Below are 20,752 nucleotides of genomic sequence, written 5' to 3' on the forward strand. Positions count from 1 at the left end.
AATGTATGTCATTTCCATGGTTACGACTGTACAGTCTGCTGAGTGTTATGTAGGCTAAGTCTAAAGGCTTAGTGCAGCATAATGCAGAGGGTTATTGCTCTAAAACAAACTTTGTGGATCAGTCCCCTGTCCTCTGGTGTTTGTGCTTGTTGAGGTTTTCCTGGCTCATTGAAATCACTCTTATTTGGCCAAATCTCTCTATAGGGGCTTATAAGACTGTAGTTGCGTGGTGCAGATTATTGCTTTGCATATTACACTTTTTTTTTGTGGGCACAAAACAGGGTGATACATATCCTTTGCAGCTACTTGTTTATAGTAGCGGTCTGAAAGCTTTGCCAGAGTTTTCCTGTGGGATACACCTGCGTCACCAACGCGAGCTCCATTTCCACCAAAATGCTCAGACCGTTCATTTCCTTATGGGGGAATAAATAGGGGGTGGTTCTCCAGTCGATATCTTTAATTGCTCCCGGGTTGTATCAATACCTACCGGTTTTACTGCTCCATCACAAGCCACTGGGAACGGGTTGCCCGGGAAACGGCCGCATGGCAACAGGATCAGAGCCTGGGGGTTGTCTGCTTCTAGGTCTGCTCCCATTTTACATCGCATTTCCTCACTAGATGGTGTGCAAGCCACTGGAGAGAACACTTCCCTGCACAGCGAGCTCTACATCCAGCAAAACAAACCCGGGAAACTATACGACGGACCACTTCTTTCACGGGGCTCTGAGGCGAGAAAGTGTGGAAATAAAGCGACGTTTGCGGCAAGGTTTTTTTCTCTCTTTTTTTTTTTAAAAAAAGCCAACCTTCCCGCTTTTGACGACAAGGCGACTTTTGGGGAAACAAGCGATAATATAAACACAGCTGTGATGGACATAATGATTGCGGTGCAGGATGCTTGCGTCTCTGGTCAGTGGCTTACTGCGATAATTCTCAGCCTGTGCTGCTTTCTGCCGTCCTGTTTGCCCGCCGGACAAACTGTGGACTATTCCTCGGTTGAAAGTGTGGTCAGCAGGCAAGGCGACACGGCTCTACTGAGGTAAAAAAATAAATAATAATCATAAAAACAAGCTAACTCAACTTCACTTTCTCCCACTCGTACTCTCAGCCTTTTCTCCGAAGTTAAACAGTCGACCGCACGCGCTGCTTCACCTCAGTTTGAGAGATGCCAACGAAGTACTTTGAAAGACGGGCTTGTCATTCAGTGCTCGCGACACACACACACACACACACACACACACACAATAGGTCATTTTCCCTCCATCCCGTCCTTGTTTTTTCGCTTGACTGTGGGGGGGCGGTTAGTGCTGCCTGCGACCCCTACGCAGGACGCTGCTCTGGAGACGAGTGCAGTTCGGCTCTGTGCTAATAAAGTTTTCGTTGATGCTTTACCCCCCCCATGCCTTCGCTCACACCAGTTAAAAGGAAGCAAAGTGTTACGGAGGGGTTGTGTTTGGTTTTGTAGCTCCCTGTAGGTATCGCCCGAATTAAGAGTTCGCCCTGCACTGCCTGTCGCTAATGTCATTTGATCACATTATGTTCTCGAATGCCCACCGTTTCAAAGGGCTATGAGCGCGGAAAGAGGGGGAAGACGCTGATGAAAAAGTCGGTGTGCTTTTCGGGCGCCGTTATTTGGATTCCCCTGAATGCACAGATGTGATGTCGCAGTTTCAAACCCAGGCAGAGGAGCTGTTGTTCTGAATCGAGTTATGGCGATGACGCGCCATCTCCCCCATTCCCCTCCCTTATCCCCCCTCCCCTCCCCTCCCCTCCTCCCTCCATCACGTAGGCTACGGTGCCAGCTGCACAGGTAGCCGCTCATTAAGGGCTGAATTAAGTGCCACGGATGCGGTTTTACTCCACCGCACTCCAAAGCATGAGATTACATATTCTCAAGTCCCGGTATACAACTAAAAAGATACTAATAACGATAATAGTGGAAACATCGCCTAACTGTTCACACAAAAGTGTGAAATGTGTGAAATATTGATTAAAAAAAAATCCGTTTAAAGATACTTAAATGTAGACCTTGGTTGTCATGTCATTTCTGAAAAAAAAAGAACAACAAAAAATACACAAAATACTAATCTTTGAAGGCATGTGATAATATCTTGTTCTACCAATATCAAATATCCGCCTTGATGCCTCTGAGGAAAGGCTGAGGGGGAGCAGGCCTGCCCATTTCAATATGAATTCTGTGGATGTTGACTCTGGGAGATTCTGGGTGTGGACCTGAATACAGAGCAGCCAACTCTGCTTTGCCTTTAGTCACCGTTGTCTCATACCTCGTTGTTGGAGAGCTGAAATGTGTATGTGGCACGGGGCCATCTTTGGCGGCCACGCGGAGGTGAGGAGGGTCAAAATGTGTTAGCACTTGTCACAGAATTAACTTTACAGCAACTAAGTTTTACTCAGTATTTTCACCGTGCTGACTCTGTGCCCTGGGGCTGTTCCATCAACGAGACTCTCTCCTCTGACTGTTTCTTTACACGGGCGTATCCACCTCCCTGGTGCCAGTCTGAATCCTGAGGGCTTATTGTACCAGATTATCTATGTGCTATGAATCAATTCGTTTCTCAGGTTACCTTCCACCCCTTGAATCAGGCATCACTTACTCTCAAGCAGGTCATGGCTGCAGTAAATGCCACCTAGAAGTATTGTAAGAGGAGATGTAGGGAACATATCTTCCTGATGCTTTCACTGCCAGGTTCTTGTTGTTAATTAGCGGGTTATTCAGCACTCATTCATTGTAACCAAGAGGGAAGTAATCACTTTGCTGTGCTTGCTCGCTTTGACCTAATACAGATATTTAACATCATGTAACCCTGACTTGCATCTAATTGCTAAACATTCTTGGCCCCGAAGTGTTGATAAAGGCCTCTTCTGCTTCTGGAAATGGCAATAAAACGTGTTTTTGAGGCATTGAACCATGAATGAACCATCTCTTTTTGATACTAACAGCTGAAAACAGTGCCTGTTTGTTGAGTTTCTCCATTGTCAAGGCTCCTAACTGGTAAGAGGGCCGTTTTGCTGTGCCCCAAAGCTGATTGCTGGCTAAGAATGTGAGCATTCTCAAACACTGACTTGCCCAGAAGCATGCAATTAGTCACTGCCTCTGGATTATGGAGTGGCTCCCGAAAGGTGCGTCCGCCGTCGTATGTTAATTTCCTCTGTCTCCTCAGTTCTTACTGCTGCATTTCTGCCGGCCTGATTCATGTTTGACACATGAAATGATTTGTGCTTGTTGAAGATGAGGAGTGGTCCGCATGTGCATGCTAATGTTCTCAGGGCTCAGTTGTATTCAGGTTGACGAAGTGTTCAGTACAAACCCAAACACAATGTAAAGATGTAAAGTTGTGCATTTTTTATTTGATTTTTTTTTTCACATGCTGGGTGGGAATCTGTAAACTTCCACGCGGGGGCACATTGTTCAAATGAGCAAGGCTCTCCTCTTCGCTTTACGGGTTCCATGTCATTTGGATTCAGTTGAATAAACCTCGACTCTTCCCGGCAAATGACTCATCTGGCTGTAAATTTGAAGCGGACAGCAGGATGAGAAGACAGTTTCCTATCCTGTCAGGAGACACACGGCATCAGTGGCTGCCTCTTCCACATGGATAAGCAGCTGTAATCAACAGAAAAGAGTTAGCGTCTGTAAATGTAGTCCAACAGACAGCTCACCCATCATACGGTTCCTATTTGTTGAAGCGTTCTTGAATGACATGACATTTTATCTGGAGTTTTGTGCTGTGCCCATCAGTGTCTGGATTTCAGTTCAACATGTACATGGAGAGAACTTTACTTCAAAAGCTTTGCATCGCCCAATGCATGGCTCAATAATAGCTGTAAGGCCAAGAAATGGGAGCAAGATACATAGAATAAGACAATGATCTTTGCTTATTTTTGTTATTTAGTTTGACAGTTACCCCCCAGCCACATCTAAGCCTTGCACAACAGGCCTTTGTCTCTGTAATGGTGCAAAATTGACCTGTCACTAGTTTTTGAAAGTCTGGTATTCATATAAATCTAAAATCATTGCCTCGTGTCAAGAGTTGATGAAAATCTTTTCTGGCTATACACCAGCTGTGTTTGGAGCTGTGTTTTGTCTTATCTTGGACAAAAATGGTGCCATGCATCATTTTCCTCCTCTATGTCTTCATTATGGCTCTGAAAGGTCTTGACATTTACTATAAGCACTTATGCCGGAGACAACATCTATTGTAAAAGGCTTAGTGTCCCCTCCTCGGTGCAGATACTGGTAAGATGGAACAGAGGAATATTAAGTGACTGCTCATTCTCCACAATACACAATTTAAAGGAGGAATTGTTGACCGTCTCCTTAACACAAACCTGAACCATAGTCGAGATGTGCTTTTACCAATTTCAGCTTTTCAGCACTTTTTTAATTAGGGTACAGTCAGCGCTGTTAAAAAGTGTAAGAAAGGATGCTTCATTTTCAATAACTTGCCTGGAGACGGAGCAGATATTGCAGCCGATGAACACATCAGTTACCTGGCAGATATCAGCAGTTTCATGCACTCATTTGGAGGCAAACCAGGTTTGCCTCTTATGACACATCTGGGGGTGCATCCGAGTCTGTCCTTGCCAATTAAACAGCAGAATCCCCTCTCCTGTTTGCTTCCACACAGATTTACTGCCATCAGTGCTGCTGTCAGCAAAGTGTCGCTCTTTTTGACCGTCTCTATCTCTATTTTGACGTCTCCATACGACAAGGACCCAATGTTTTCGTCGTCATTTGATCTCATCTTTTTAACTAGGGAATAGCCATGGCCATGATTGAAAACTGTGGGCATGTGGGAAGGGCCTGTTGCTGAGAAGGGGGTCCCAGATGGAGCCATCCTTTAATAGATATTGCTAATGGTGGGAAACACACTCTCTTTAATCTCGAAAAAAAGCTAACATAAGGGAATATCTACTGTTGCTTAAGGGAAGCTGGCTAAGTATTCATCAGATACATTACTCTGTGATCCATTTGCAAGAGGTGTGTGTTTCAGTGAGGATGGAAACAAGCTAACTATAGGTGATGTGCCATAGCGTTGGTTAAGAAGACTCTCTTAACATCTGCCTTTAGGGGACCTTCAGTGAACCTCTTAAACAGTCGTTAGCTTGTTGTTTGAAGCAGCCTATCTCTTCTAAATAAAAACATTACAATATTTTATGAAAGGCTATATGTGACACATATATCACCAGTTTCCACAAAATCTGCCCATTGCTCTGATAAAGAAGGGAGGAAACGGTCATCAGTTTCCACAGGGGGGGATTCCCAAAAGAATTCCCAAATTTGACTTATGTCATGAAACTGTGCTGGATTACAATACCTGGCAAGGCCCAGGGCTTTAGCTAAATTTAGTAATGGTCTCTCAGTCACGAATGTAGAGCTTGCAGTGTGGGTTTGTTTTAAGTCAGTGAAAACACGGTGGCTTTGACAGCACTCTGAAGATTTTTTCACGATTGTATTTTTGGTTTTGTGCTTTGGGAAATTTGATCAAGGATGGTCACTGTCTGCAAAACGTGTAGAAAGACAATTACATTTGACTAGTCTAAGTAGGTAAGTTTAATTCACTCACTGCAGGATAGAGAACTTCGGAATGAGGAGAAAGTGTCATGAATTGTCTAACTAACTTTAAAAGCTTGGCAGTAATATAAACCAAAGCTTTACCATTCCCTGCTCTGGTCAAAGCATGTGTTGTATTCACTGTATCTACCATCAGTGACTCATGACATACCGTAGTTTAGTCACCCAATCGACCGTTTGGCTCATTTGAAATCCTAAAGTCACTGAACCGGTTCTAAATGCTCCAACAGGAGAAACATTTTAAACTCCTATAAATTTTTCTGTATTTAGTGGAATCTCTGTTCAGTGAGTCATTCTTCAAAGTATTCACCACACTGCAGAATAAATCATGGCTCATTAATGGGTGTACACTCACATAATGTTAGACATCCATTGGCATTCAGCTAAGACCCACCTTACTCTGGCTGTGATTTGCTCTGATCCTTGGATTTTGTCTCATACCGACCAGCTAACCAATCAGATAACTGTAAATCAAACCAACGCTAACCATTATCTTCAAAGTTGCTTGCACGTTTTGAACCATAAGCACATTTTAAGATCAAGACTTTGTATTTGTATGCAGACTTGAATTTCTGAACTGGTTGATATACGTATTACAACATTTTGCTTCAAATTATCTTCCAGCATCTTCTATAAGTTTATATGCAACCTTAATTTCAAGGGAGGCTCATTTTAATTGGTCACATTAACAACACACAACATAACACTGGCTGGCTATGGTGTGCTTATGCCCTGTTCATGCTGTATTATTCCGTTTCAACTATGGGAAAAATATATTATTCTGACTGTAACACAGCACATTGAGACTGGATATCGTTACCCAGTTGTAACATTAAAAGCATTTAAAAGCCGCTGTTCATATCTTCTAAAAGCCAGACTTCTAAAGTTGATGTTTTCTGACAAGGTCAACGTGAACATACATTAAAGACGGCAGATGTGTTTCGACTTTGGCTACGATTACATGTGGAATGAAATCTCAGAAGAACAGATGCTTCCATGTGCTTGTCATTCACATCTATGTTGGCGTGGGAGGTTCTCCTCTGAGGTTTAGCCCATCAAACTTAATTGATGTAAACTGTATTGTCTCATCCAAAATCTCTTGAAAACATTTTCACATTCAAGCTGGAATTGGTATATATATATATTTTTTGCCCCTTTTTCGTCCAGTGATACCAGCCAATGCAGAAAGACTCCAAAGATAATTCAAAAGCTTTTTTAAAGATTAGTATTTGGCTGTGCATAGACAGTCAGAGGCATTTGGCTCTGTGCGCCAGTCTCTTTTTAAAGCAGATATGAAGAAAATCCAATATTGTGTTGAAAGATGAGGGAACCCACTTATTTTTGACTTCCTACACAACATATTCCAGCTTTCTGCCAGAGGTTTTTATATGTCGTGATTTATAACCTCACGCCCCAGCTATGTGGTGGGGCTGACATGCGTTAAAAAGCCAAATTTACACACTATAAACAATTTCCAAATGGATTACATTTGTGCCCATCATTTATCAGGCAAGTCAATCCATTGTACTTTTTAAAAATTAAGCATTTCTATTTCTAATGTATTTCAATTAGCACTAAAGTGATTGAGTGCCTTGGTGAATTAAAGCCTAAATAGAAATGCTTTCTCAAGGTAATTCCTTCCAGGGAAATAGATGCTATGCTAGGCTTGAGGCATCTCTCTAATACTCTCATAATCACTACAATTATATAGGATAGGGAAAATGATTTGGGGTGGAACGTGGCGCTTTCACTCATTGCCAGCTCTGTGCATGCCCATATAATTGCAACAAAACCTACAGGAGGGCTCTTTTTGTGTGTTGAGAAAGCCATACGGCTCAAAATGAAACTTGACGGACAAAAAGTGGAGCGTTATCTTTGAGGCAATTTTGAAGACGACTTGAAACAGACTTTTTCAGTGGTATCGGCCTCCTGTGTTGGTAGACTCCCACCCTTAAAGGACTATTTGCCCATCGATATCACTTTCTATTAAAAGGAGTATTTACAGTGTTAGATTAGAGTGAGTAGAGTGATGAGAATTTCTTACACACTGCTTTAGTACACTCAAGATGCGCTCTGACTTGCAGTAGATTGTATCAAAAATGAAACAGTTTCCGTTCCCATTCTCATACATGTGAATCGCTTTTTCGCACGTGGGGCGCATTTTGTTACTCTTTCTGACAGCAGAGTAAATTTGCTCTCACCAGCTCTTTGTTGAACATTGCACAGCCTTCACAGTCATGTTGCCAGGTCTTCCAGCCTTTCATCGCTGGGAGAAAGCATTCCTTAGAGCCCCTTCAATTAAAAGCCTTAATCAATCAGTTAGCATCTCCTTGTGTTTCGTGGTAATTAGGTGTACTACTCTGACAACACTGAGTAATCTCATCTGTGCCTCCTCTGTTGAGCTACATACCAGCGAGTCTTGGCTTTGCCGCTCATGTTCTCGAGTTATGGACAGAACTCGCAGACACCCGGCTCTGAAGCCTGAGTCATTGTGGAGCTCTAAAAAGGAAGAAGTAAGGGTGGATGGGAGGTGCACGTCGTCGGTTGGCGTCTGCAGCTCTCTGATTCAGCTATATCATTCAGAAAGTGAATCTTTTTTCTCTCCTTTTTAAATCTATAACCTTTATCATGGCTGGTGGAGAGACTAAATCACAACCATGGAAAATCCCTTTGGAAAGTGTGCTGGATGACATTACCTTCAATACAAGATCTTTATGAGTGAGCATGGTTGGAAGGACGGGAGGTAAACGTTAATCTGATCCTACGGGACTAGGACATCGGAGGTGTTGACAAATGGATATCTTAGCAATGTCCTTCAGTTAATTAAAACAAGCCAGAGGGATTTTAGATTTCAGAGGGTCATCTTCTTGTCCTTTAATGATATTTAACTTTAGCTGCGTATCTAGTATGAGGAGGCTTATGCATTTTTTTCCAAGGAGTCATGACTTCAGAGATAGTAGAGCTTGCTTGTAGGCTGTCCTCTATGTGTTGACTGAGACCTTTGAAATTGTGCCTGCGCAGCATAGAGTGTCTGCGTTTGGGCTTCCAGAGGGAATCACTGTTTGAGGTTCGGTTGCAGCGTCCATTGTTTAAACGTCAAAAGAACTGACTTGAGTTTGAATAGAATCCTCTTCTCGACTCACACAGCGACCGATTTTACGAAACAACTAATGAAACGTTTGTCAAATTTGTCTATCAGGCAAATTAACAACAAACACCCCAAAAAGAAAAAGAAAGTATTGACAGACTAATCTTTTGCACTCAGTCATCTCAGTCATATTTATACAATGGTTGGTGTCTCAGAGTTGATTAAAAACCCCAGTAGCTAAAGGAGGTACACATTGTCATAATTCATTTGGCTCTATGTTGGCATGGCTGAAGCATTTTAATTGGAGTTGCTCTAAGCAGGTTCTGTTTTTTGTTTCTTTTTGTCTCTCTCTTTCTGTCATCTGCATAATGAGTGTATGGATTTCAGACTGCTGTAAATGTTTGCTGCAGCGGAGTAATTGGGAGTCCGTATTGGTAATTATTAGCAAATGGGAGAAAGAGGCAGCGGAGCAAATCAATATCACTGAATTGTGCTGCCTTTTGTTTCCACGGTGGTCAGGAGAAAAGGTAACAGAAGTGTCAACAAGACTCCTCAGAATAGAACCGATCAAGGATAATTCATGGTGGAAGTGGAAGTCGGAGGTGTACAGCAATGCTGTAAAAAAATTACCATAGAATTATAGCGGTATCTCCCTGTAGTTCACAATTCTAATTACAGTTAAATATTCGCCCCTTGGTTGTTAATTAACAGTGAATGTTGGCAGTAACCAGTGGTTGGAGATCACCGTCCTCGCCGTATCTTTGAGGAAAGATATTGACCTACATAACAAGCTTTTTTTATGGGAGATTTACGAGTGGCTTGACTCGATTTTATGCAGTGAAATATTTATTATTGTAAAATCATTGTTGAATTTAAAATGTTTAAGCCATTTGTACGTAAAGCCTGACATTGCATGACAGCAATGCATTCCAGTGCGTTACACCCAAACTTAGACTGGGTGTATAAGAGGGTTTAGGTCACTTGGTGTCAAAAAATGAAGCCAATGTGGAGATGCCTTGAAGTCAAATACCGCCAACTGACTCCTAGACAATCTCTGGCTTTAACAGGGGCCATGAATTTCCTGGTCAATACACTTTTTCCACCAGTCATAAAAGTGTCTTTAGCTTAATTCACTACTTATCAGTAAGCTAGGAGTCCTTTTTAAAGCAGAATTAAATGTCTAAGCATGAAATGCCAAACCTGAAGCTTCAAAACATGTATATGGAAACCCATAGTTGACATCATGGTCCAGTTCTTATGTTACCAGAATTTGTTTTGGATTTGGACAAAGAAATTGATTTTTTCTCTCTTTTTTTTTTTTCTCTTTTGCTGTTACACTTTGCGGATGAATGGGAACATCATGGTATATACCTGAAATGACTAAACTCTGGATTTCAGCATACGACGACAGAATAACCAATGCACAATAATATTTGTGTTTTAAAATAAATGACAATAGCTTCACATTGTCGGAACTGATATATGTTCAGATTTTTTAATAATATGTATCGGTTTGATTGTCTTTCTTCGACCTTCCTCTGACAGAAGCACATTTTACCACAAAAGCTGTTATTTTTCCAATCGACTAAAGGGAGTTATGACAAAGGCCCCTTTTTTATACCCAGTGCTTTTTTTTTTGCAGACTCACGATGGTCTCTTAACTGTTTGCCATTTTGCACAGACTGCACAAAACGTTTGTCACCATTTACCGTAGAATAATCCAATTAACAAGAACAAAATCTCACGTTGCACAAGTGGAATTTAAAACGCTTCCAACGGCACTCGACCTATTGTGGAGCGCTGAACACTGGTGTGTCAAATGGCAGTGCTTGGTTGTCAAAAAGGTCTCTGACTATTATTTAATTGTAACTTATGAATAATAATAACTTGACTGTAGCCCGGTCGCTCATTGATGATTGTTTTCGTGTTGAATGTTTAAGCTTCAACAGCATCCAACCGGTATAGATTATTTAGCATCGAGAGAGAGAAAACACACGCACACGCAGACAGTGAATTGCAAATTCATCAATTGATCTGTTGCATTGCCACTCATCAACATTCTAATTTTAGACGAGGGGAGCCCGGGTTGTTATTCGTTTCTCCTCCCTCCTCTCTTTCCTTTTCCTCTTTCTTTGACTCTTCTTGCTATACTTTTTTTTCCCTGCTTATCTCTTGTTCTCTCTGCAATTCTGGGCCCCTTAATTGCATCTAAAAGTAAGCAGCCAAGCCAAATGCAGTCGTGATCGCTTTCTAGCTAATGATGGATGAGCTGTCTGGTGTTCTCAGTAAATGCTCCAGACGTTTTTTTCTTTTTTCTTTCTTTCCCTTCTTTATTTTGTTCCGTGTGATATTCAGCAGCTGAGAGAAGAACAGTACATCGTTTCAACCGAGATTACCCTTCAGCAATATTCTTTGGTCCTCTGTCAGTCAAGAAATACTCTCAAGTTTTAATATTACTGATACTGTTATGCGCATAGCTTCAGGCCTGACTAGATGGATATAGTCAGCAGGATCTTGCAGATCTTGCTAGAATCCGGCTACTAATTCAGTGTGAAAAATTGGTGAAAATACGAGAGCAGCCCTTTTTAGATGACCTCAACCCAGATATTACACTTCTTTGTGTCCACAGCAACATGCACGTCAAGTGTTAAAGAGACTGAATGAATAGTTCTCGGGAAATGCAAAGAACACACACTCACTTCTACAGAAATACAGGGACTTTTTTAATTGATTGGTGTAATAAAGTGGAGCGTTTCCTTGAAAGTGAATTTTGGAGTCTCCCTCACCAGTTGTGTTTCCGTTGTGCCGGCTGAAGGCTATAACTGTAGGCTGCAGTTGTAGGACATGGGATTGCACTTTTCCCTAAGCCCGTTTCTGTTGCATTCGTCGTTCTCCTGGGTAATTGTGGCCTGCATTATAATTTGTTTTTTTGTAGATGAACATTTGTAAACGCATGTCAAGGCTTTAACCTAGTTTCGCAACACTATAAAGAGCCTCACTGGTCCCCAAAGCCGCTCAGGAAGAGCTCGCTTCGAAGTCTGACTCGTCCGGATCCGAAAACGGATATACATCAGCTCAATAGAACTTATAGATACTTATAAAGAGGGTTAATAGCTCCAAGCTAACAAGCATTAAACCCTTGGGGCAACAAATTTGTAGATCATACAGCATTTGTACCTGCCACAATATTATGTCATTTAAGTATGCATTTCAACTTTTGTATTTAACATGCACACTGTTTCATCTTGCTATGTTTTCGGAGACACAGTCGTGTTTCACAGTTGAACTTCCCCACGGCTTGCAATCAGTCCTCAGCTTCCACAGTTCATTCAGCAATGTCTCGAGCAGCCAGTCGTCTTTCTTGGAAGAGTGCAGCCCATGTCTTTCTGCTGCACATTTCAATCCAGGCAGTGTCTTTGATTCCAACATAATGCCCCCCGCCACCCCCTTCTTTGCGAGTCACTTGCCCTACAGAATATTCATCCTGGATTTTGCCAGTACGGCTCCTAATGGGTACTTTTTTCAAAGCCTTCCCGTCTTCTTTTCTTTTCACGGCCACCTCAGGGCCATTCAACAAGTTTAAAAAGAAAAAAAAGGACCCTGCAGTGTTTGGAAGGTTTATTCTTGCTGTTGTGCTGCATATCTGCCACGACAGGCAGAGCTACATGTGGAAGCAGGTGCTTTGCTGAATGACTTTAGTGGTGTTCACCGGCTCACTTTAGGGAATATCTGGGCCGGATGCTTTATGATGTTCTTTTAATGCTGATGCCGGTCCACCGGCACCACACAACAGAGCAGGGGTCAGGATGTTGTTCTTTAAACACTTGCATTCCTGAAAATGACTTTTTTTTGGCTTGTTTTCGCTTGATAAGTGGAAGCTCTTCTTACAGAAGAATGTGACCATCCAGAGAACGATTTCTCTCATTTTCAGTCAACACTACAGGTTATGCATTTCATTCTCTGTGACCAAATCATTGCCCTCGAGGGAGTCGTAGTTTTTCATTGAAAGACGTTAGATATTCATGTGGCGGGGAACCAATTTCAGGTTGCAAAGTACAGCTCATTCTCAGAAGGAAGCCGAAGAAATTAGAAGTGTTTACAGCGCGGCTGAAACCAAGGCTTGCTTCATTGTCCTCATACAAGCACTGATTTTTGACTGAATCGAATGGAAAGGTCCGAAACAAGGAGACGATAAACTTACAAGTTGTTTATTACAGACTTTTTAATTGTAATTTGACTTTGGACAAGACGAAGACATTTATTATTTTGTTTTTTTTTGTCAGATGCCATATCTCCAGCTGAATTATCTAAAGACAAGATGTTGCACACACTCGTAAAATCGGAAAAAAAGGTAAGACAGTTTGGATTTGACAAGAAGAGAACTATTATTATATCCGCCGAATAACGTAGCTTCTCACAGAAGTGCGTCGGAAGTACTGAAACGGTCTCAGTTCTGAAAAAGGCTCAGTTTAAAGTGTTGCAATTTAGATAACGGATAAGTGGGTGTGAGAGTACCCTTCCCGTCCTCGAGTGGTTAGACCTTGTCAAGGTAATGTGTGTATTTATTTTCTGTCGTCATCAGCTCGAATGTGCACTTCTTGTGTGTCAACTTGGTTGTCGCTTTCCACAGATTGATATATTTTATAATCTCAGACTCAGTGATAGGTTAGATACTGTATCCAGCTGCATGAATAATTCATGCAGGCATTCCTTCGTAGACATTAAAATGGAATAGAAATGATTCATGCCGTAAGCTTACATAATGGTTTCAGAAGCAGCTAATCAACTGGCGATCCTGTCGAAGGCAAGTCAGCTACCTAAAGTTTTGAGTTCACTCTCAGAAGTGTCTGCTTAAGCGCAGATGAGAGTCAGCCAGAGAATAAATTCAAAGGCTTCACTGTATTTCATCTCCACCTCTCTCTTCTCGATCTATATTTTTGCGCGTTTCTCTGGAATGTGATACGCCGACGCTTCTCCCGGTTTATTCTGCAAGCGAGGAAGTGACGGGTCCAAATTATAGAGCACGGGGACCCAGAGACACTTAAGGATTTACAGTAATTTGGAGATAAAAGTAGAACATTAAATAAGAAGAATGGCGAGAGGGGAACCTAAAGGGCAAGAGCGAAAAAGAACTTGAAAGGGAATTTAAAAACGAATGAAAAAGAACGGCATTTTGCAAGGTTTGCTGATAAATCATCCGAGAGATTGAGTTTGTGACGAGCCAAATGACAGTAATGGTTTTCAACTTGTTTCAGTATCATAATCTGATTTAGCGGCACATCCTGTCCATGTATTCAGGAGGGTTTTTTACATAATACTCTTTGTGCTCACCGGTTGCACAGATCAGTTATGCCTCAGCGCACAGCAACAATTTCTCAACCCATAAGCTGAACCTTTGTCCTTCATTGAAAACCAGGAAACATACAACAGACTGTTATTAGATGTCTTCCTAACCATATGGTTCGCAGGCATAGTAATTGCCTCGGTCGGCATTACAGGGCGCTGTGGAGGAAATCGTGATCTGAACACGCCGTGTTGTTTAGCAAACAGTTTTAAAGGACACTGGCTTTCTGTTTGTGCTGCCTGCTGCAGCCCTCTGAGCCCTAAATGGATTAACGATCCTGAGGTTGTCAGTTCAAACACAGGCACAGAGGATACTGCTGATGTGTCCTTGAGTGACACCCTTAATCTAAACTGTGTCAGTTAATATCCATCTCCATAAAGGCTTTATACACATATCATAGGCTGTGTAAGTCACCCTTGATGAAGTCAGGGGAAAAGAACAATGCGAGCCCCGTATCGCACCTTGGCTCACAGCACAGTCCTGGGCAAGTATCAAGTGACTGCCGCCTGAATTGTTTTGCTTTGTCATTGCATTGTGTCGTAATGCGTTCTATAAAAAACACGCAGGGCATTTTTCTTTTTTTTTTCTCTTTGAACTGCGTCAGAATAGTTCAGCTTTTCTCACAGGTTCTCAGCTTCTGTCAACAGTGTGGCACGTGGCGCCCTCCCCTACCGTCTTGTAAATGTGCATTACACAGTAAACAGAACCAAAGTGTGTCACCGGGGCGCAGTGCTAAATCAGACACTTCGCTGAGTGGGTGGCTGGTTGGCTGAGACCCGGACCCCACATACACAGGGAGGAAAGTTTGCTGGATTGCCCAATTAGTGCTGAAAAGAGTAGCAGTGCGAGAGTGCGTCAGCAGGGAAGTGTGCACCGGAGGAGGTGTGTCATCAATCAGCTTCAGGCTCATGCCAACCCTTTTCCCTGTCTGGCAGCAGGAGAAGGAAGGGGAGGAGAGAATGACAGTGGTCAGTGATTTCCAGCAATGGCAACAGACTTCACTGGAACTGACCGTATTCAAGTGGAGCTCTGGACATCAAAACAGAACCACTACATAGCTTTTTTCCATGTATTTATTATTTGTTATACATGTTTATGTATTATACAAGTAAAGGGGCTTTTTGTTTGTCCATGCCCCACCTCTCTGTGGTTTTATGAAAACAGGCCTGGTAGTTTTGGCTGACAGTTGAACAAACCCCCTAAAGAGGGGTGTGGTGGTTAGAGAGGGCCCCCAGTTGGCTGGGGCCTCAAAAACAAGTCTTCCTCTCTTCAAGAAATGGAAAATTACTGTGACATTTGCAATGGCTACATGTTGGGTTTGGTCTTCATATCCTTAAACCTCCACTTAAACATGCAAGCATACACGAAAGGTAAATTATTCCATAAACAAGCTCACATTAGCTCTACCTGATTGGAAATGACATGTAACCTATCATGAAACGTCACGTCTTGTGGAGTGTGTGTGGCCATTGATTGCTTTCAGCAAACACGGTCAGTATGCGACATCACGCGCCGTGACCTCTGACAAACGTTAGAAATTCAGCCTGTCAAATGTTTACCCTGCTTTCCCTCCCTCTTGTGTCTGCAATCTATAGCCAACTGTTCCTCCAGCTTCTGCACTGACACACTGTGTGACACTGGCTCAGAGATTTGTAATGTTTCCAAAAATGGGTACTTGGCTCAGTATGGAGGGTATAATGATAATGAAATGTTCATCATCATATAAAATGCTTCTCATTTGGGGAAGCTTCTCGCTGCTTTGTCACAGTCTTTACAGTGTCGGTACCAACTAATGAAAGCTCAAAAAATCTCCTCTGAACATTATCTTTGAGGTATTTTATCATGTTTGAGCTTCTAAAAGCCCACCCCCCCCCTCCATACTTTAGAATCAAAATTCTGATTATATTTCCGGGCACGAGTCCTTTTGTTCATTTTGTTCTCTCCGCTCTGTAACAGAAACTGTCCATGTGGAAAATACTTTAAGGTAATCTTTCCGTATGTGAGGGCAGAGTCTGCATTATATTACTGTACACCTCCCTGAGGGGCTGGGACAGGGAGAATTTAGCCAGATGAAGGAGTTTTTATAGCTTAATTCAACCTTTTCAAATAACGGCATGGCCATAATCGTAGTTTTGGACTCTAAAGTCAGGTTCAGCTTTGCGAGCACGATACGGTCTGTGGCTTTACGTCCAAATGTCTGACAGCCATACCCTCACATCACAGCCATCAGCACTAGCTGAATATTGTTTTGGCCTAATTAAGTCTCTTTCCTTTTTTTAGAGCAATATTTCATCATTTTTTACGTTGATATTAACGTCCATATGATATTCTTAAAGATTTTACGACCTACTACGACCCTACTTTTGCATCGGTGGAGATCTTCCCTTATTTGGGAAACAAAACAGCGTCGTTGTATTGGATCATTAAGGCTAATCAGATTGTTTTGTTGAGCTTTCAAAGTCAGAGTTCTTGGATTGGGATCATCACCTGTGCCGAGACATCTCGACTTCACAGCAGCATGCGCTGAGAAGCTCGCCGTTTTAAACAAAAAGCATCTGTGGGAGAGAAGTGCTTGGATCTACTGGTTATGGCCTCATTTTTTTTTAACTGACAGTCATGAAAGGCAGGCCTGACCTACATGCTGTAAGGAGGATCCGTGCTCTCTTGTTAGTGTGTACTGGTGTGGAATTGAGGTCTTTTCTGTCAGGAGGTGATACGCCGAAGCTGTGGACTATTTCAGCCAAGCCCGAGGAAAAAAAAACAAAAAAGAAATGAGAGAGAGCTATTCAGAGCAAGCTGTAAGAGAAGGGCCGAACTGTAAGTGTTCAGCTTGTGTGTGTGTGTGTGTGTGTGTGTCTTCGCTCACGTATGATGGTTTAAAGTGTTTGTGAGCTTGTGAGATGTGTTTGAGTGGACTCTACGCTTGTCTGTGTGTCTGTAAATGCATGTGAATAATAAGGGGTTGACTAGCGGCTCTGTGCAGCTCCATAGATAATTAATCGCTAACAAAAATGAGCATTCCCTCCTATCTTTTAAGAGCTAAAAGGCAATACTGCTGAATTTTTCCAAATGCAGGCATGAGCGTGCATGTGCCTCCTTAAGGCTTTGTGTAGGTGAAGATTCACTATAAACTTGATGTTTCTGACCTGTGTGTTTGGTCCAATTTCACTGTGATGGATGACACGGTTATCAGAAGCTCGCCTTCAGGATGGGGGCTGTCCTATCATGCCGTCAAGGTCAGTGGTTACTAGACTTATAACGGAGTGTCAAACTAGTGAGCTCACTGAAACACACCCCATATTCCATCCAACATCCATCATGTCAGATGTCAAATTCAGAATGGACCACAACACCAGCAAATAAGCTGACAGAAGTGAGATCCTAATGGGGACAAAAGTCCTTGTGGAAAGTCTTTAGTCTTACCAGAAGAGCAGAATCATGAGCTGCATTTTATGATGATCAGTAGATCAGTTTAATAAATAATCAGAGATAACATGGAGCCATGTAATGGGAGGTTGATTGTTGTTTGATTGTTACTAAGGCTAATCAAGACAATCATATGGGTGTTAAACTTTGTATGGCTGGAGTATGCAAGGGTCTGTTATGGAGAGTGATGAGATACGTCACGCTGGATTGTATGCTGAGACTGGAGCTCCATCTTGTAAGGGATACTCTCCCATTCCCTCAGTTTAAGGCCATTGTTGCTCGTCAAGATGATTTTCTTTGGCTAAAGCTGGTCAAATGTAGCGGAGAAGAGAGGAGACGCAAGAAGATGGGCCACACCTGTAGAAGCTCAATGCAAGATCCGCTAACTAACAGTCCAGTAGTGTTTTCACATTTGTTTTCAAGAAAACGATGTGAATAATCCTCAATATATTCAACAATGTGTTTAATGGGGTCGTGTGGAGTGGATTTTATGAGTGACAATATTGATAATAATGTCTTATTGTTAAAACTGCACTCCTCGGTGGCAAGGCCCCGGGGGTGGATGAGGTCCGTCCTGAGTTCCTCAAAGCTCTGGATGTTGTAGGGCTGTCTTGGTTGACACGCCTCTGCAGCATCGCGTGGACATCGGGGGCAGTGCCTCTGGACTGGCAGATCGGGGTGGTGGTCCCCCTCTTTAAAAAGGGGGACCGGAGGGTGTGTTCCAACTATAGGGGGATCACACTCCTCAGCCTCCCTGGTAAGGTCTTTTCGGGGGTACTGGAGAGGAGGATCCGCCGGATAGTCGAATCTCGGATTCAGGAGGTGCAGTGTGGTTTTCGTCCTGGCCGTGGAACAGTGGACCAGCTCTATACCCTCGGCAGGATCCTGGAGGGTGCATGGGAGTTCGCCCAACCGGTCTACATGTGTTTTGTGGACTTGGAGAAGGCGTTCGACCGTGTCCCTCGGGGACTCTTGTGGGGGGTGCTCCGGGAGTATGGAGTGCCGGACTCCTTGATATGGGCTGTCCGGTCTCTGTATGACCGGTGTCAGAGTTAGGTCCGCATTGCCGGCAGTAAGTCGGACATGTTTCCTGTGAGGGTTGGACTCCGTCAGGGCTGCCCTTTGTCACCGATTCTGTTCATAATTTTTATGGACAGAATTTCTAGGCGAAGCCAGGGCGTTGAGGGGGTCCGGTTTGGCGACCTCAGAATCGGGTCTCTGCTTTTTGCGGACGATGTGGTTCTGTTGGCGTCGTCAGGCCGTGACCTCCAGCTCTCACTGGAGCGGTTTGCAGCCGAGTGTGAAGCGGCTAGGATGACCATCAGCACCTCCAAGTCTGAGACCATGGTCTTCGGCCGGAAAAGGGTGGAATGCTCTCTCCGGGTCGGGAATGAGATCCTTCCCCAAGTGGAGGAGTTCAAGTATCTCGGGGTCTTATTCAAGAGTGGGGGACGAATGGAGCAGGAGATTGACAGACGGATCGGTGCGGCATCTGCAGTGATGTGGGCTCTGCACTGGCCCGTCGTGGTGAAGAAGGAGCTGAGCCAGAAGGCGAAGCTCTCGATTTACCGGTCAATCTATGTTCCTACCCTCACCTATGGTCACGAGCTGTGGGTAGTGACCGAAAGAACGAGATCGCGAATACAAGCGGCCGAAATGAGTTTCCTCCACAGGGTGTCTGGGCTCTCCCTTAGAGATAGGGTGAGAAGCTCGGTCATCCGGGAGGGGCTCGGAGTAGAACCGCTGCTCCTCCGCATCGAGAGGAGTCAGATGAGGTGGCTCGGGCATCTGGTGAGAATGCCTCCTGGACGCCTCCCCGGTGAGGTGTTCCGGGCCCGTCCCACTGGGAGGAGGCCCCGGTGAAGACCCAGGACACGTTGGAGAGACTATGTTTCTCGGCTGGCCTGGGAACGCCTCGGGGTCCCCCAAGAAGAGCTGGAGGAAGTGGCCGGGGACAGGGACGTCTGGGTCTCTTTGCTTAAGCTGCTGCCCCCGCGACCCGATCCACGGACCAGCGGAAGATAATGGATGGATGGATGGATGTCTTATTGTTAAAACTAATCTTGAAATGCGTTTTTTTTTTTCACTTTATTGGAATAGTTATGTTTAACATTTGGTTATGAGGATTAGAAATGGACAGAGATGTGATTTTAGGGGCTAATTTTACAGTTTGAATGTAGAAACTGTAGCGCATTTGCACATTTGGAGACAAACATAATAGCTACTATTCACTCTCCCTTGGGCCACATGGCAGTTGTCAGTTTAAACACTAAATAGCCTCGCCAGAAATGAGCACATAGCAAAACCTGATCTTTTACGTTCACCTGTTATACTTCCATATTGGGAGCAACAACAACATTATGCAAATAACTGATTAACTTGTCTTCGTGCAGAATCGGGCTGTGTTGGAACTGTGGTAGCACAAACATATACCTCAGCTGTAAGGAAAGATATCGTCACCTGTGGCACGTACATCGACTGGTTTAAAAGCAAATTAGCTTTTTTTTTTGCCCGTGTGTGCTTGTTCTCACGGATCAAACTCATGGTCTTTGACCCAGTTTTGAGAGAGTTAGAATTTTCTCAGTTTACCTGCTTATTGCATTTGCAGTCGAGGGGCATCAAGAGAAACTAAAACAGCTTCTGGGAATGACACAAGCTCAGGGAAATTACTTTCTGCATTTACTGGTCTTGCATTCGGGCTCTCCTACAAAATGCTGTACCTGCTAGGCCAAAGCAGATGAGCCTATACCATATTTGCTCTGTAGTGATCCTTAGGTGTGCTTCATTTACATGCTGTACCCTCACACTGGCGCAACATGTTGGACAGAAACGTAAATGCGTCTTTTATTATTGGCAAACAGGCTCCAGAGATTTTTGGTCCAAAAATACATCCCCAGTCCCCAAAAATACCCAGATATACATATTCCACACTGAACCAGACCCATATTTCATTTGGCAGCTGGGAGGCCAAACAGACTTAAAAAAAAAGCTGAACCCAGGTCACCACCGACTTCACAGCTTTCTCCTAATAGCAACTTAATGTTAAAATCCTAGTTGCCAAAACAAATCTTGCCGTCTTACCTAATGTAACACCTGGCTGTTAGACGTGTATCATTCCCGTCAAGCAAGTTTTCTTTTGTTAATTACATTGCACAGGGCTCCAAAATGTTGCATTTTGTGATCATTTCTGGAGACGGTGTAACGGTATTTCACAGCAGCACACCGGGGGACCTGTGAAATACGCCTTGAGGTTTGTTTTTTTTTTTTGAAAAAATGCATTTCTTTTTTACTCGTCACACCA

General features: G+C 43.3%; 1 protein-coding gene across 2 annotated transcripts in view; it reads left to right on the top strand.

The window, feature by feature from the left end:
* Window positions 1–431: 431 nt before the first annotated feature.
* Window positions 432–20,752, top strand: part of negr1 (neuronal growth regulator 1) — a 151,588-nt gene continuing 131,267 nt past the window's right edge. The window contains exon 1 of one of the 2 annotated variants that reach the window (XM_075485502.1): window positions 432–1,036. In XM_075485502.1, the coding sequence (XP_075341617.1) occupies window positions 867–1,036 (170 nt within the window). In that variant the 5' untranslated portion in view covers window positions 432–866. The remainder of the gene's footprint in view (window positions 1,037–20,752) is intronic. The other variant, XM_075485503.1, reaches the window with a different exon arrangement.

The sequence above is a fragment of the Odontesthes bonariensis genome, chromosome 15 (assembly GCF_027942865.1).
Source record: "Odontesthes bonariensis isolate fOdoBon6 chromosome 15, fOdoBon6.hap1, whole genome shotgun sequence".
NCBI classification, from domain to species: Eukaryota; Metazoa; Chordata; class Actinopteri; order Atheriniformes; family Atherinopsidae; genus Odontesthes; species Odontesthes bonariensis.